General features: G+C 40.6%; 2 protein-coding genes across 2 annotated transcripts; one reads left to right on the plus strand and one right to left on the minus strand.

Moving 5' to 3' along the window:
- The first annotated feature begins 686 nt into the window (after positions 1 to 686).
- On the plus strand, positions 687 to 3,803 carry oip5 (opa interacting protein 5). Its single transcript, XM_035610216.2, has 5 exons — positions 687 to 981; positions 1,893 to 1,959; positions 2,159 to 2,281; positions 2,569 to 2,650; positions 2,781 to 3,803. The coding sequence occupies exons 1-5, from the start codon at positions 804 to 806 to the stop codon at positions 2,871 to 2,873; spliced, it is 543 nt and encodes a 180-aa protein (XP_035466109.2). The 5' UTR covers positions 687 to 803; the 3' UTR covers positions 2,874 to 3,803.
- A 5,484-nt stretch (positions 3,804 to 9,287) lies between these two features.
- On the minus strand, positions 9,288 to 16,623 carry chp1 (calcineurin-like EF-hand protein 1). The gene is made up of 7 exons (XM_035611394.2): positions 16,219 to 16,623; positions 15,095 to 15,167; positions 14,058 to 14,138; positions 13,438 to 13,565; positions 13,245 to 13,306; positions 11,999 to 12,121; positions 9,288 to 11,084 (listed from the first exon to the last, which is right to left on the minus strand). The coding sequence occupies exons 1-7, from the start codon at positions 16,283 to 16,285 to the stop codon at positions 11,031 to 11,033; spliced, it is 588 nt and encodes a 195-aa protein (XP_035467287.1). The 5' UTR covers positions 16,286 to 16,623; the 3' UTR covers positions 9,288 to 11,030.
- Positions 16,624 to 17,181: the final 558 nt, after the last annotated feature.

Here is a 17,181-nt window from a genome sequence, read left to right on the forward strand (position 1 = left end):
GAAAAATCTAATTTTGCCTGCCCCTTTCATATGAATAACATAAAACATTTTTTTTTACAAATGAAAACCAAATCAATATACTTTCATACAATTATATTAATCGATTGCAATCATCAGAACTTAATTATTACTCCATACATACATACAGTTTTGTTATTTGTTTTTATGTATAATTTTTTTAAATTGAAAAATATTTGAGCAACATTTCATTCATCATTGTCCCGAGAATTCCACAGTTTCACTCCATATACAGAAATTACACATCTGCTTTGATGTGGTGCACGCACAAGGAAATTGTATTTCCTTTTGTGATCCTCATCATTTAAAAAAAAAGTATTTTCTATAGGGATAGGAAGTCTATCCATTCAATAATTGATTTATTTTTGTTTTGAGTAGATAACTCTGGTTCACCATCCCAACAGTAGGTGGCGGTAATGCGCTTTAACGCTGGTTGCCATCCGCTAAGGAAGAAGAAGAGTGCAATTTTTTAAAATACTGTTTCTTTTAACGTTTACTCAATAACAATGAAATCAGAGGTTTAAAACGACTTTATCAAAAATAATTATTTTGACGCTTCTGAATTAATGTTATGTGTTTTACAACGTGTGCTCTTTAGAAGAATATCGTGATACCTCACATTACTACAGAGGGCGGAACTACTGTTGCGCTGAGCAAATTGAAACGCACGGAGCGATAAAACTACAGGACGAGACCACCGGTCTTCGGTCTTCACATCCGAGGGTTCGAACTTCAGAGGCGGGACAACCAACTCCCACCTGGACTCCTTGTCAAACTTCACCAACATGGAATATGACGAAAGCGTCTTAACGCAGTGCGTCGACGACGTTGACCAGCGGGTGTGCGAGGCGGGACGCGGCGGGCACCGAATGACTTTCCACTGCGCGCGATGCAACACTATCCTGGGAGACTCGTTCGGCGTCTGCGGGGAGATGAAGAGTCTCGACTCGATCATGTGTCTAAGTACGTTCCACTTCTTTTACTCACCGATGGTTGCAGACTCTGAAAATAATACAGTGTTTTTTTGTTTGTTTGTGTGTGTTTTTGAGAGTTTTTAGAAGTGTGACGCTCATGTTGTTGGTAATATCACCTGTTGTGTGTCTCTGCAGTGCCCCCTAGTGGTCGTTGCGTTTGTGGCGTGCAAAACACAATTCTTAATAAAATGCATTTAAAAATAGTTGATTAAATTAATCTAATAAATGGTGCCATTTCACAGAACATAATAAAAAAAAGATACTTAAAAAAAGTTTTGAGTTTAGCTAGTTAGTTGTCATACTCCTATCCTATACTATAACCTAGTATAGTGACACATTAGTCTCCATGAAAACTGAGTAAACTGCTGTTTCTTTTATTATTATTATCAACAACAACATTCATAATTTGTATAACGTTTTTAATTTATATAGGTTAATTTACATCCTAGCATGGTTTTTTTGTTATTTTAGGGCTTTTGTTCACTTTGTCTTTATAAGATAACTAATATGAATCAATGTATTTCTAATGATATTTAGATTTTTATAATACAGGACATTTTGTAATCTGCTAAATTTTTGCATGAAACTCTTACAATAAAATATAATATGATTAATGAATAAATGACGGAAACATGCTGCTTAAATGACAAAATTCAAAATCCTCCTGAAAATACAAATAAGTCATACCAATACCATACAGAGATATTGAAGGAATCAGTGGTAGTGTATCAACAACACTTTAAGTGAGAATGTATCATACTGTTCTTGCTGCTTATCCTGCAGTATCTGACACACACACACACACACACACACACACACACACACACACACACACACACACACACACACACACACACACACACACACACACGTGTGACACAGCTGCTCGTCTCCCTTCAGGAGTAACCAGTGATGTTGTCATCGGTGACGTGATGGAGCCAGGGCATAAAGGGGAAATGGCTAATTGGTGAGTGGATGCAACAACGGTGTATTGGTTGTTTGAACATGTCTTCATGAGCAAGACACTGAGGGATCAGCCACTCACGTTAAAACCTCTCATCCTTCACAGTCGCCCACAGCTTCTCGACTGTAATTAAAGAACATGTTCAGTCGTATTGTTCTACGCTCATGACAAAAATGTTTTCTGTCTTGTTATTTAATTTCAGCTTCTACAGTCTTCTGAAATGTCGCGGCTGCTTCTCCGCTGTGGGCAAAGTTATTCACTCGGCTCCGTCGCGTCTGGCCACGATTCGCTCCCTCTTTCTACTGGACAAAGCAAACATCGCTTGGTGAGCCCCCCCCCCCCCCCGCCGCCTCCACTGAGCACACAAGCATATTGACTCTCTGTGTACAGGTTTACTGCTGCTGCCTGGAGAGGCTCAAATAAACAAGTGCCTTGTCAGTGTTGTCCACTCATTGCAAGAATTTGTAAATTTTTTTAAAAGGTCAGGTTAGAGATTAAACACAGCCAGTTTCAGGGTTATTATTTTTAGAAGGGAGTGACGTCACTATGAAATCATTGTAGTCTACATTGATTGATCCTTAATAACTCCCCTTTCCTTATTTTTCTACGCAGCTACATCCTCGACAGCAGATCAATGGTGAAAGCGTCCGCACTCACGTTCGATCTGCAGCCACTTGGTCCAAAAATTGTTGAGGTGAGACAACAAAATCTTATATCGTATTTATGACCTATTTCTACACGTGCAACTGCACAACATTTTGTTTCTTATTTTCACATGATAATCTCATCTGTTAATTAATTAATTTTTTTTTGTTCGTTGGCAGATGAGTCAGCAGGTGAAAGCGAAGTTGGATCACATGTCCCACGTGAAGAGCAGACTGGCTGACGGCAGCGTCACCGATGAATTGGACAAGTAGTGTGCACAGGCAGTCTATCTACACTGCACCTGGGATTAGGCACCATGTGACTCTCAATCTGCAGCCTCCTGTAGGAGAGTGTGTGTTGTATGTTGTTATTATTTTTCTCTGATTGTGGCTCGTGTAATTTGAAGAATTTGCCAATTGTGGATCATTCCAGTCGATTTATATATTTTTTTAAAGGGCCGACATTAGTGTGAAATATGAACAGAAGTAATACGACCAGAGATTTCTGATTCCAGATATTGCTGCTCAAATACAGTGTTATATGACTTGCTAAAAGGTTAAGTAGAGGTAAAGTTTTTTGGCATGAAACAAGACTTTTTGCACCTTCTGCAAAAAAAATGTTCTCCTCTCTCCGTTACTCCCCTCAGACTGTACGTACACATCGACACGCAGCCGTTCAGTTGGCACCATGCTGCATTTTATTGCTTAATTTCTGATACAGATTTCTTTTTTCTGTTTTTTCAGTTGATACAAAACCAGACAAGAGGCTCACACATAATTAGGCATGCCCACTTCCTCCGTCTGGAGTGCATAGTTTTCTACAAGGTCCACCCCCTCTGTGGAAAAGTTGATCAACATAGTAATATCATTAATCTTACTCAGGCATAAATGTTTTTGTTGTTGTTGTTTTTGCATGGGAACAAAGGTTGATCAGTGTTGTTCAGCTGCACCGTGGTCACGTTTGACACAGCAGAGTCATTATACTGTATATATATATATTTTTTTGGTCTGTGAAAACCACAAGCGATGATCAAAACTACTCCAACATGCTTTCTGTATAGTGTCAAACAACCGTCCCCGAGTTGTCGCCTTGTCACAGCACATCCGACGAGAACGTTTCAAAAATATTCCTAATTACACTTCAATTCACATTACAAAGTTGGGATTATTGCATGCAATACAAGTCATTCGTTATTCTGCTGAGTCATGCATATATATTTTTTCTTTTCAAAACCCATATAACCATGTTGCTAGACGCCTATAAATTGCGATTATAAATTCCCACAGAGAGCATCACAGGGGTTTTTTTAGCATACAGTTTTCAAGACAGGGTGATGGTGATGATGATGATGATGATGATGATAATGATAATGATGATGGTGCAAGTCAGGTACAAAGAGAAAGTGCCTTTCAAAACAAGAGTCAAGTTCGTACAGTAAGTACTTCACAGCTACAGAGTTACTGATAATCTATATTTCTAAAGAAAGGGGTGGATTCCTGTCGATGTAAAATGCTACGAGGGTTGAAATTTTAAAGCATCTCCACGTACAGTAGAATTGTTATTTGGTGTTGAAAGAACACAAGGCAGGGAAAAAGTTAAAACTCGTCAACGCTATGAGATTATGCTACAGCAGTCCGCACGTACGCCCCCATTCTGCAGGAAGTATCCCAACACTTTAATAAGTGATACTGCGTTCTAAAGCTAAACAAAGTGACAAATAGAGAAATAGCTACAATAAGCATAAAAGAGAGGGAGGGGGAGGGGGGTTGAGGGGCCTTTCCATGTGACATTACAGAATCCTTTGAACACTTAACACCCTAGCACGAAACTCATGCATTATTGTCGGTTATTGCTTCTAAAAACTCTAATCAAATACAATTTTATGGACTGAATTATTATAATGTTTGAATTTTTTTTTTATGTACAATACGATGTCACGGTGAGATCTTGATTCTAGGGCTAAAAACACCACGTCGGCCAATTAGATCCAAGTCAATGATTGACAGAGTACTAAAGGTGTTTCCTCATCGTCACATCGTACTTAAAGGGGCAGTAAGCGATTTTGGAGAAAGCTTTTTTCTCTCTTGGTAGTTGTTGTGATTTTACTGCTCTGGCCGGGGCCGCGAAGCCCACGACCTCCGGTAGGGGAGTGCGACGCACCAACCGCTCGGCCAAAAACCCGGAGTTGCAGCACCCGACCCGCTAGCGAGGGATGTTTACAAACTGCACTCGCGGTGTTGTGTGGTGCGGTCCGCACCATTTTATTTGGTTTTCGATCTACGGAGCCTGGGCAGAGCGGAAAACCCGGATTTTTTTTTTCCAGCCGCACACACAAAAGCGACAGCTAACGGACGGTGAGGAAATATTCGCATGATTTTTTCAAAAACGTGTATTGCTTTAGAATCGCTTGCTGCCCCTTTAACAACCACCTAATTCTTTTGATGCTTGAGAATGCACGAGTATATTTTGGGACATATCTTAAGCATTCTTTTTTTTAAAGATAAGAAACCTTTGAACATACAGCAAGTCCGTTAAAAAGCACAAACCTGTATTGAGCGTATACGCAGGATGACTTGAATCAATACTTTTTAATCTGATTGTGTCACATCCTGAAGGAACTAAAGAGACGGTCGAGCATTAGTATAAACATTTTAGAGCGAACCCGCTATATATGTGGTGTATTTAAAACATTTTGTACGTCGGTCTATACGACCTTTTAAATTTCACCGTAATGTGTTTTGAGCTCCAGCTTTAGTCCAGAAATCGATTCTAATATTCGTCATAAAGCAAGCATCACTACAGGTCATGCATGGCTACGATAACATGTCGGCACCACAGTCCTGCTTTAAACAAGCTGATGTGATGCACGTGACTCTATACAAATCTTAATGGAAGACATTGGTGATTTTGTTGCTTTCAAACAACTTGTCACTTGTTTTTTTTTGTTTTTTGTTTTTTACAATATACAGTTTGGTCAACAACATGACAGTTAAGATCAAATATTGCACAAATCCCGGAAATTTGTGATGATGGGGGGGGGGGGTCATGGAAAGGAAAAATGGAAAAGAATGACACCAGGGTTTCCTTCACCGAAACAAGGTCCCTCTCGTCAAAACATGATGTTTCTACTTAATGTCTGGGTTATTTAGTCTCGTGGTTCATTAAAATTAGAATATATGCCGGGGGCAAGACAAATTAAAAGTTTGTTTCAGGGAAGAAGAGACATAATGAGGAGTATACTAAAGGGAAGAAAACTGGATTAGACCCTTCTAATGAAAGACAAATTTAAAATCCTATAAATTGCCTTTTTTTTCTCAAGGGAAAATACTGTCAATTCTGTCTCTTTCTGCAATTTCTGAATAAACCTGCAGACTTGACAAAAATAGAGCGCATACAACCCAAAATGCAAAAAAAAAAAAAATGAGAGCATGGGAGTAAAAACTGCCTCGACCTCGTGACCTTCCTCTACAACAACAGATGCATAGGAGACCACGGCTTGAGTCAGCGAGCGTGTCCATCCTCACTTATTGATCCTCTGAAACACTGACACCAGAATTCACCCAGGAACAAATATTTAAAAACTTCTGTGGCACTTTAAGACAACCGTGAAGCCTGTTGGACTTTTATTAAATGGCACTGAGGTAGTGCGGAAAAACTAAATCAAACTAAAAACTCCCTCTGAGTCGGATTGAATCACAGGCCCTTGATCTTTGCTACAGTATCTGGTGTCTGTACTTTCTTTTGCAGAAAAGAGGAGCAGCAGATCTAGTTTCATCATCAAACTGCTCTGATCTTGTTAAAGTGAAAAGTGTGGTTCTGAACATTTCCCACGACGTTCACACGTGACCTCAAAAAGAATCGCACACCAATCCGACTGAAAATGCCCAAATCGTGGAGACTCGAGGTGACGCGTAGACGGCGTCAGGAAAAGTCAGAGTAGCCCAAACATCTTGGAAGATTGTCCTCCGTGATCATCGTGCTGCAGAAACAGGCCAGGACAAGGAGGGGGATGCTGCGGAGGAGAGAGGACTTAGTGTCCCGGCAACGGCGGGAAGGAGGGCGCCAGTGTCCCAAAATCCCAAAGGAGGTCATCGCGTCGATGACGCTTCTTTCCTTACCTCCACAGATCTGAGTGGTGGTGGGAGGTGGGAGTGGGAGGAGGGGTCTGTCTGTGGCGCTTGGCCTGATCTGAAGGGAGAAGTTCCTCCAGCCTGAGCTTCACAACTGCAGTGACTGGAAAATCCATCCTAGAATAATAATACACACATTTTGCTTTGTATTATTTTACAGTTCTAATTTGAACTTGAGAGACTAGACTGTTGAGGATGTTATGTAGACACCGACCTATTATTTTTTAATAGGTACTATTATTATACTATTCATTCTTCAATTGTCTCATTTCGACCAAAACCCCAAAACAAATGACTTTAGAGTGATATAGAAATGTGGTTGTATGTGGAAAAATAGGTTTATAAGATTATTCCCAGAAATGTGACACCATGATGTCACAATCATGTAGAGCTGCAACAGTTAACCGATAAGTAATCGACTACTAAATGAATGGCCAACTATTTTGATAAACGATTAATCTGTTCAAGTAGTTTTTATGAAAAGAAAAAAGTCAAAATTCTCTGATTTCAGCTTCTCGAATGTGAATATTTTCTGGTTTCTTTGCTCCTCTGTGTCAGTGAAACTAAATATCTTTGGTGTGTGGATAAAACAAAACATCATCTCGGTCCAAACAACTAATTTATTAATGGATTGTGAAAATAATTGTAAGCTGCAGCCCTACAATCATGGTGTCTAAAATAAATGTGGGGTTCAGGAAAACTGCTCATCCATAAAAAGGGCTCCTCAGAAATACCTGGGGAAGTCTGAAGCTGATTGGTCGAGACAAACTGCCAGAAGGACAGTCACACATTCAGACCACCCGAATATTACAGAAACAAATCAATTTCTCCCTCTAAAACAACGACCATGCAGATTTGGTGCCAGCTGGTGCAAGTAAGAAGCAGGAAGCACTGACCTTGGCGCGAGTCGGTCCGAGGTGCTGCAGAGATGTTTCGGTCCGAGCTGCAGCTGCTGCAACACAATGGTAAACAGGAGGAGGAGGAGGAGAGGAGGAGGAGGAGAGGAGGAGGAGGAGGAGAAGAGGAAGAGGGGAGGAGGAGGAGGATGAGTAGGAGGAGAGGAGGAGGAGGAGAAGAGGAGGAGGAGGAAGAGGGGAGGATGAGGAGGGGAGGATGAGGAGAGGAGAGGAAGAGGAGGAAGAAGAGGAGGAGAGGAGGAGGAGGAGAAGAGGAGGAGGAGGAAGAGGGGAGGATGAGGAGGGGAGGATGAGGAGAGGAAGAGGAGGAGGAGAGGAGAGGAGAGGAAGAAGAGGAGGAGAGGAGGAGGAGGAGAAGAGGAGGAGGAGGAAGAGGGGAGGATGAGGAGAGGAAGAGGAGGAGGAGGAGGAGAGGAGAGGAGAGGAAGAAGAGGAGGAGAGGAGGAGGAGGAGGGGGTTCCTTCTCCACAGTGACACATTCAGGTCTCACTGACACCGACCGGGTTTTCTGATCCTGCGGAGAGGAACCGCGCCGGTTCGAGTCGACGATCGACCGAACATTCCGCCGGACCTCCTCGTCTCCTCATCCCGGCGTGTGGGAGCGGAGAGGAGCCGGGAGGGGAGGCGAGGAGAAGGTCCCCTCGTCCCGACCTGCCGCACACCCTCCGTCCTACGCCATCTTCTGCTGCTACTACGAGCCACACGGCGGAAGAGCGAGACCTGTCAATCATGCGTTAAAGCCCACCCCGGAAGTGCCACTTCCGCTTTCCAGCAGCAGTTATGAATCGAGTGAGCTAGGATCCGCTCACGGAATTCAAATGTGATTCGAAAGATCCTAAAGTAATTAATCTATATTTTAGATTTTAATAAAAGCTGTGAAAAAAGGTACCAATACTACTTGAGTATCAACAATAAATAAATTATGATGCACATAAACAGCGTAGCTAAAGCTAAAGATGACTGTTAGTTATAAGCTAGGTGGTTTTGCTAATTGCTCTAAATTAAATTTGAAACAAGTTGTCACTTATCTTGTTAACTGAAAATTTTACATTTTATGTACAATTTTACATGATTTTTTATAAATAATAAGTTTGTATAATAAGTATATTTATATAGAGCTTTTACTGAAAAAAGTCACAAAGTTCTTCACATGGCCAGGTAATAAGAGCAAGATATATAATAGATACATAAAATAAGTAAAAGACTGAAATATAAGCTGTAAAAATAACGGATAACAATGCCACACGTTACCTACAGATAAAGGCAGACATGTTAACTGTCGGATGCTACCCAGTAACAACTCAATGAAATTTGAGGATTGGCTGCTTCCAGGGAAATGTTAAGGTCTGACACAAAAGCAACAACCTACAACAACCCACCAAAACAAAAATCGGATTTATTGATACAGGAATTAACTTTGTTGCGGACTTACTTTAACTTCAATTCATTCATTTTGATTTGCTCTTCCATGTAAAATCTAATTTAGAAAAAGTTAACTAGTTAGCAGAAGCCAAACTGGACTAATGGATTTGATTGGATTTTATAAGATGTATTGATCATAGAAATAAAAACCAGCCTAAAGCCCACACACAGTCACACCTGTACTTCTACACCAGCTACTCAATAAATGACAAACAAATCATGGCACTTATTTTATTCAAATCAAATTCATGTTTCACTTTGAATAGACCAACATCACAATGATTACCAACATGTTGGAGCTGTAAAGTTTACTGCACTACTCATATGCTGGAGGATGTTCTTGTGATGATTGAACAAACTCGCATTAAAGATTAAAAGGTCACACATTTTCACTCCAATTCAAGTACACTAACCTGTATAGGAAATATATATATATGTGTGTATGTATATCGATGCATCTGATTCTCTTTGATCACATGGAACTAAGCGATGGCCACAGAAATGGCATGACAAACGTTGAGTGGCGCATGAATCAACAAACAAAATGTTTTTTTCCACCTCTAGCCACAGTTAAGACAGATCACATAAGCACGTTATTTGGAGAACAACCCGATTTCCACCGCAGGGAATTTTTCTCTCTCTTTTGGAAAGCAGGCCACAGCGTCCGGTGAAACCCATTCACCTTTTTTTATTTGACCTTTCTACTGAAAACATACTAGTCAAAACAAGATGGGAGCATGTTGTGTGAAATGTTCCACTCTTACCACCATCATTTTAGTTGTAAATGAGTACAAGAGTTCTTTTAAACACGACATTATGAACACACAGTGACTCTGCGGTTGTGGCTCCGACAGGCCCCAGGTTGTTAGTGGCGTTGACAGAAGATCAAACCTGCCTTGATTTTACTCCAACAATTGAAACGGGGAGTTACAAACTATTGGAAGTAGCAAGGTTATTTACCTATATTTAAAGAAACCACAACATGGCCATTGGTTCCTGTTGTTTACTGTTGAGATAATAACTTACAATGGACAAACCAAGCCATGGCACTTTAGTGAGGAAAAGATTTATAAAAAAAAAAAAAATCAGGAGCGCATCCTGCTTTACTTCAAGGGACCAACTCCGGATCGGTCTGACTTTGCTCTGCCACAAGTCGACGAAAAAGAAGTCATGAGATCACGTTAGCGTTAAACATACCGTCTGTTCTGAAGTTTCACTCTGAATCATTTGCATATTTGTACAGACAAAGCGTCTAAAGATCTAACTTAATCATTGGATTAGCAAAAAATGCTTGATCAGGCTGGAACAGCAGTGGTTCTAACTGACTCAACAAGTTCCCCTAATAAATAATATTCCATTACGCGGAATAAAAGATATAATAAAAATACATTGACTTTAAGGCTGTCCCGATATCCGATTTTCACTGCAAAGAAATGTCAAAAATAATTCACAAGAACAATACAATCGCAATATCTATAAAAACATTTGAAATTAAAAAGCTATCAGTAAAATTCATCTTTATCTTAGTTTATTGTTTTGTTTGTTTTTTTGGCAAATGAAATTCACCCAAAAATACTAACACATACTATGTTGGAGTGTGAACCTGATCGTTACTGCGTCACGGCAGAGAGGAACTAATTATTTACATGATATCTATATTTCATTGAATACCTGTATATTGCGACACCCCTAAGTGACATTGCATAAAAACAACGACAGCACGCGACGTTTCCCTTTGTGTACGGAGTCGAGTGCGGCGGCAGAAACTCAACATCCGCTACATGATCTACCTAATGACCGTGTGTTCTCCGTGTGTGTGTGTGTGTGTGTGTGTGTGTGTGTGTGTGTGGGCCACAGCAGCCTGCTGACAGGCTGGGTGAGGTTGTGTCCCGACATCAACTGGCATGTTGAGCGCCACTCGAAATAGATATTTAAAAAAAGAAAGAAAAAAGAAAGAATCTTAGTGCAGGAACCGGATGCTCATTTTCTGTTCCACGTCCACCTTCTCCAAGACCTGAGGGAACAATGAAACAAAACAAAAGTTAAGCTGTCGGGTCCTGTAATGTTTAACAGGCACTGCATGGATGTGCCACAGTCAGAAACAAAGCATCTGGTCAGTATTAACTGAAACACACAAAAGATGAAACATGCCCTTTGAAAAACCAGTGCCTGGATTCATTGAAACACGGGTGCTGGTGAGAAATCTTTATTTCAGACTGAATTTCTTATTCTATTTTTACTGGTGTCCAGGTTCTGGCAATGCTGCAAATAATTTCCAGAAATGTTCTGAAAAATATTGCTTTATTGTATTTTGCGATGCACCTTCGGAGGCATTGAAACATGTGACCAATGCGACAACTCTTACTTCTTTAATGCTTCCGATATATTTGTGTTCGTTTGGTGGTTCAAACCATCATTTTCATATTGCGTTTTTGCTGTACTGTGAGTATGAATGTTATGGATGTATGTAATCCATCTTATGTAATATTCCTATGAAGAGCAGGAAGAGTAGCTACTGTTTAAGACAGAAAGATGCTAATGGGGATCTTAATAAATTAAGCCCCAAATATTGAGAACAGGAAATATGTATTCACACTGTGCATCCTGCCCTTGTAGTAAATGACTAAGGATACAAAATCTACATAGGTAAAGCAAACATGTACTGTGTAAAATAAGTCATGTGGAGGATACTGTATATGTTTTTCATTTCTGTGGCCTGGTCTCTAGATTGTGTCCCACTGGGGCACATGCACAATATGTGCTCACGATACAATTAAAAGGTCAAACTTCACATGGCATTTGTTATGTTTGTACCAAACTACAAAACAGTGTTTTGCTCAAAAATGTAAGAATACAGTGGCATAAGTAGAGTAGACATGAGAGATGTACGTGTCGGGGGGACAGATGCCCTATGGCCACAAAACTCGCCTTGATGAATTCATTGAAGGAAATGGAGTTATCTCCGTTCGTGTCCGCCTCCTGGATGGTCCTGTCAGCGATGCTGCCAAGCTGCTCGTCTGAAATGTTTACACCGACCATCATCCTCAAGACCTGTGAAGGATGAATGGAACAAAAAAAAGAGGAAGTGAAAACAGTCTGTGGTAAAGATTAGATACTAGTCACGATGTTTGCCCATAAACAATATGGCCATTTTGTTTTGAAAACAAGTATTTAAACGCCGCACAAGATAATTCGTAGGTATTTCATTTAAATGCCACACTTTACTGCGAGAATAACACGGCGATAAATAACAGCGAACACATATTTTTCGGAAAAACTGGCAAACAAACATTATTCTGAAATGCATCTTTGGAGTCTCACGAGTTTGAGCGTCGCATGACACACGGGGCGACACGCAAATGTTTTGTGCAAAACAAGAGATCCGTCTGAGTCACTTAACCCCCGGCTTACGGCAATTACAGGTCGCACAATGTCACCAAAACCGACGTGGCTTCGCGGAGGGACAACAAATAACACGGGAGGAAGACAAAATACAGGATATTAGACCGTCTGAGGGAAAAAAAAAATCAACCTGTAGTTAAGGAGAGATATCACATCATTATCAGCACGAGGGCAAAGTCTTCTCATTGACATCAAAAATCATTCTCTGCGAGGAGCACTTTGAAATAGATTATTGCGCAAGAGCGGCTGTTACCCTCGTCGAGTACAGAATGAAAAGCAAATCTTTTTTCACAGGTAATAATAATGTGTTTTTATGGATAATTTGCATTTCAATGGGTCTTTCGCAGAACAGAACTACAACTGATCACAGCGACAGAACGTGTGAGAGCGGAGTGAAAGATGACGTAGCGATTTATTTATTTTACAGAAAAATACATATATATACGTCTAGTTCGTTTAATACCGTCTTGATAATGGATTCAACAGACCTCCCATCAATCAGGGGAAGCCATCTTGGTTGTTAATAAAAAATGCTTTAGCCGTACTCGTCTGTCAGGTTCAATTGGAGGGGGAGGCAGACTAATCTGCAGGAGCGAAATTACACGCAATCTGGCTGATTGGTCTCTTTCCAGGTTCTGATTTTTCCTGAAGGAAAGACCTATTTAAAATTTAGTTATTTAATGATTTCCTAGTTGCATGAAGCAACTGTTTTCCACAATCCCTGTGCCGTGACTCAGCAGCTTTTATTTATGTGACAAATCCGCCCACTCACCTGGAGCAGCTCGTCCCGAGAGATTTTGTCATCTCTGTCCAGGTCGTACAGACGGAAAGCAACTGGGGAAGGAAGAAATCATTTTTTTAAAAAGTCATAACAGACAAAACATGCCCACATAGTGACATTGTTCACGATACTGGTCAGCAGCTCCGCCCCTGGACGCGCCCGCGTGACCGCGCTCGACACTCACAGAGCAGCTTGTTTGTCCTGCTGTTGAGCGGCTCGCTGACGGCGGCGTTCTTGCTCTTCTCGTTGTCTTCGATCGGTCTGAAGTGAGCCAACGTCCGCATGAAGCCCCGGAAGTTCACCTGGTCCTCTCTGAACACCACAGACAAAACAATTACTGAATCTGAGTCAGATAAAAAAAGGAATAACCGATTCATTTTTGCTGGCTCGGGTTACCTTAACTCTTGAAATAAACATTCGCCGTGTGGGAAGCACAATGCAAACTGACAACTAGTCGTAACCCAACACCATTTTAGCAAGTAAAGAACAATCCCCCCTTTACTCTCAAATACTTCTGATGCAAATGAGCCAAAACCAGAGAAACAAGAAGAGACATGAAACCATAAAAAGCCACGGTAAAAAATTACAACGCCTACAAATCTGACTTCTTTGAAGGGATTTTAATGATACCTCTGCAAACATCTGGTTTTCAACTTTCAACAACTACATCCAACCGGCAGAAAAAAGACTGAGCCACTTTAATTCTGCAGTCAAAGCAGCCACAACTTAAAAAGCGTCACGGTCTGGTTTTGCCTCTGTGGAGGCTGTGACCCAACAAAATGATCTTTAACCAGGACGACTCACCCCTCGGGGAAAAACGCGTTGATGATTCTGTCTCCCAGAGGATTGATGGCCAACTCCGGGATCCTCTGGAAATCTTCTCGACTGCAGACATCAGGAGACATAAGTGAGATTACGACATGATGTGTTTTATAGACGGGACATAATAATTTAAACTGTCCATTACGAAAAAAAAAAAAGTTGTGTGGTTCATCAGTAGGACTGAATGTTTGCCTGCTGATCTGACCGCTGTGAGAGGAAAAGTCACCTTGGACATTAAATGTGTCTCGAAAGCACTGGAGCAAGAACAAGCGGAGCCAAGAACTTGTTATGTGTAAACACGACATCTTTCAAACAGAACGAGCAGTTCTCTGAGTCTTCTTTGCCAAATCGAAGAGCTGTGATGAAATGAAATTTCAATGATTACCCATTTTCTTCACCCATTGCTTGTTCTGCCCAGACGGCGAGAGGAAGAGTTTACCATAAGTTAATCAAACACCAAAAGCAAAGTCACACTGACGTCTCACCGACTACTGAGATGATCAAGGAAAGGTTGTTAATTTGCAGAACGGTAGCTGACAAACCTTATCCAATGTCTCCAACCTAATTAATCATTATTCAAATTCACAGAGTAAAACTTGTTTTAAATCTGCCCACGTCCAATGTAGTAAAAATCTTTTTACATACAAGATCATCAAATTTATTTAAATACTGTATTTATTTTTCTTCATTATGTTTCCAGTATTTTTCTGTCCACAAATTCTATTATTGGATTCTGAAGTTCTGCAATAACAACCCACAGCGCTGTGAGTGAAAAGATGATTTATCAATGTCGTCATAATAATAATAAGTCTGCCACTGCAAAGCAGACTCTTTGGATCAGTCCCCACAAATCCTCTGAGGATCTCGCAGAATCACTTGTCATTTAACTTCCCAGTCTGACCCGCGTAGTAGACACTAACCCCCTGGTTGTGGCTGGTTACAGGCCGAATCGCTGAGGGAAAAGGAACCAATTATTTTGGAGGGTATTTACACACAGGAGTTGTTACGGTATTTCTTACCTCAGGGTGCCGTTTTCACCTTTATCCAGACTGGTGAAGCGGCTGTACAGGCGAGTTATCTGACTGTGGGAGACTGTGGATGAGAAAACCAAAGAGGCAGAATTATTTTTTGTGCAAAATGACCAAAAGATAACAGACACACACAGCTTTAGGACCTCATTCCACCAACAGAAGTCATCAATAAAAACAATCCTCTGGGGGTGTATGCTTGCACCATTACCCTCAGTGCTGGAGGAGATACTCAGAATCTTTTGGTTCAGTGAAAAACTACCAATACATTAATTTGAAATCATGCAACCAAAATCCCACTTGTGCAAACATATGAAACGTGATAAGAAGCTCATACTTTCTGATAAGGCGTCACAAGCCAAACAGGTTTAGTGACTCAAAAGTTTAAATCTTCAACAATATGTTGTATTTTACAAGATCACCATATGTTTTGTTATTTCAATTTGTATTATGTTTAAGTTACTTATAATTACAGTCAGTTGGATGTTTGCAGACTCATACAACCGTCCTGTTGCACCTTTCATTGACTGTTAGTTTAGTTTTTATTTAAAATGTTTTAATAGAGCTGTGTGTTCATTCGGGAGGTTGCAAGTTTGGGGTCAATTGGAAATAACAAAAAACACCTCTCTCTCTCTCTCTCTCTGTATAATAAATAACACAGACGCCATCTTCCAAAATCATCTAAAACAAATGTAATCACAAGCACCTCTGTGAAAACTGAACATTACCATCAGAGAGGAAGGATTTACTGCAGCACTGATGGAAGGGGTTCCTAATAAACTGACAACTAGGTGCACGCTTGTCATTAGACCGTAGAAGAAAAAGAAGTACAATCTGAAATATAACAGAGTAGAAACATACAGTAGCAGAACATATAAATTCTCCAATAAAGTAAAAAAAAATTTAAAAAAAATGATGGAATGTATTTGTTAACTCACACAAACAAAGTTAATAATGCAACTTCCTATTAGTACATGATGGGGCGATTTCTACACAGGAAGAGAGAGGGTCTCAGTTACAGTACAGTGATGTTCAATGATCAAGCCACAGTGGCTGATGATCGAGTCTTATAATCCTCCATCACGTGAATTTGTCCCGATCGAAACTCGACTTACAGCCGGTCTCCTTCTTGATTTCTTCGATTTCCTCCTCCCGGAGCAACGTGGACGCTCTGGATCCCATGATGAGGCGTCGGCGACGGTTAACAAGAACCAGCAGAGTATCGCAGCCGGACCAGCTGTGAAAAAATAATCTCGACCCGGACAGAGACGTTGAAAAAACAGAAAAAGTTAGCAAACAACAGGCTAGCTTAGCGTGCTAACACCTCCGCTAGTCCGCAGAGGGCGACTCGGTAATGACACAGTCCTGCCCGGGGGGAATACAACAAGTATCTTCTCTCTTCCTGGTGGTTAAACCCAAGAGTCTCTCACAGTCTGTGCGCTGTTAAAGCTTTTCTCTGGTCCGTCGTGTTCTCATGTTACGGGCTTCGTCGGGTTGTCTTCCTGCTTTATGACACAGGTGGGCGGGTACGAAACAAGGCCGCCTCCCCCACCAGGACCAGGAAGGACCCCGGGGGCATTTGGGTAGCTGCTTCTCCCGCCTGCTCAAAATTCGACGAAAGGGGCCTGTAATAAATAATAACATTATTAGTATCAGACAGTAATATAATCAATTAACAAACAATATCAAATTAATAACTCCTATGAAATACAGCCCCATGCTTTTTTAAATTTAAATTTTAAGATGCAAGTGAACTTTTTCGCCTCTAGATTTCACAGAAGTACAGAAGAACACTATTCCATATTGTTAAATGTAATATTCCTTTTCTCCTTGCAGATGAGATACAGTAGTAATAGTTTTGCATTCATTTGGTCATAAACCATTTAAAATTTAATAATATGAATGTTTTTCATACTGGTGTTATACATCTTGTCGCTATTTGGAAAACCAAAATTCCTGCATTTCCATCTCCCATTTTAACATTGTACAAAATTTGACCGTTTTTTTACATTAAAAAAAAGGAAAGAATCAAATGACAGCAAATGCTTAATGTTTGTTGTCAGAAGAGGACATTTGTG

This window comes from Scophthalmus maximus, chromosome 15, assembly GCF_022379125.1.
Source record: "Scophthalmus maximus strain ysfricsl-2021 chromosome 15, ASM2237912v1, whole genome shotgun sequence".
Taxonomy (NCBI): Eukaryota; Metazoa; Chordata; class Actinopteri; order Pleuronectiformes; family Scophthalmidae; genus Scophthalmus; species Scophthalmus maximus.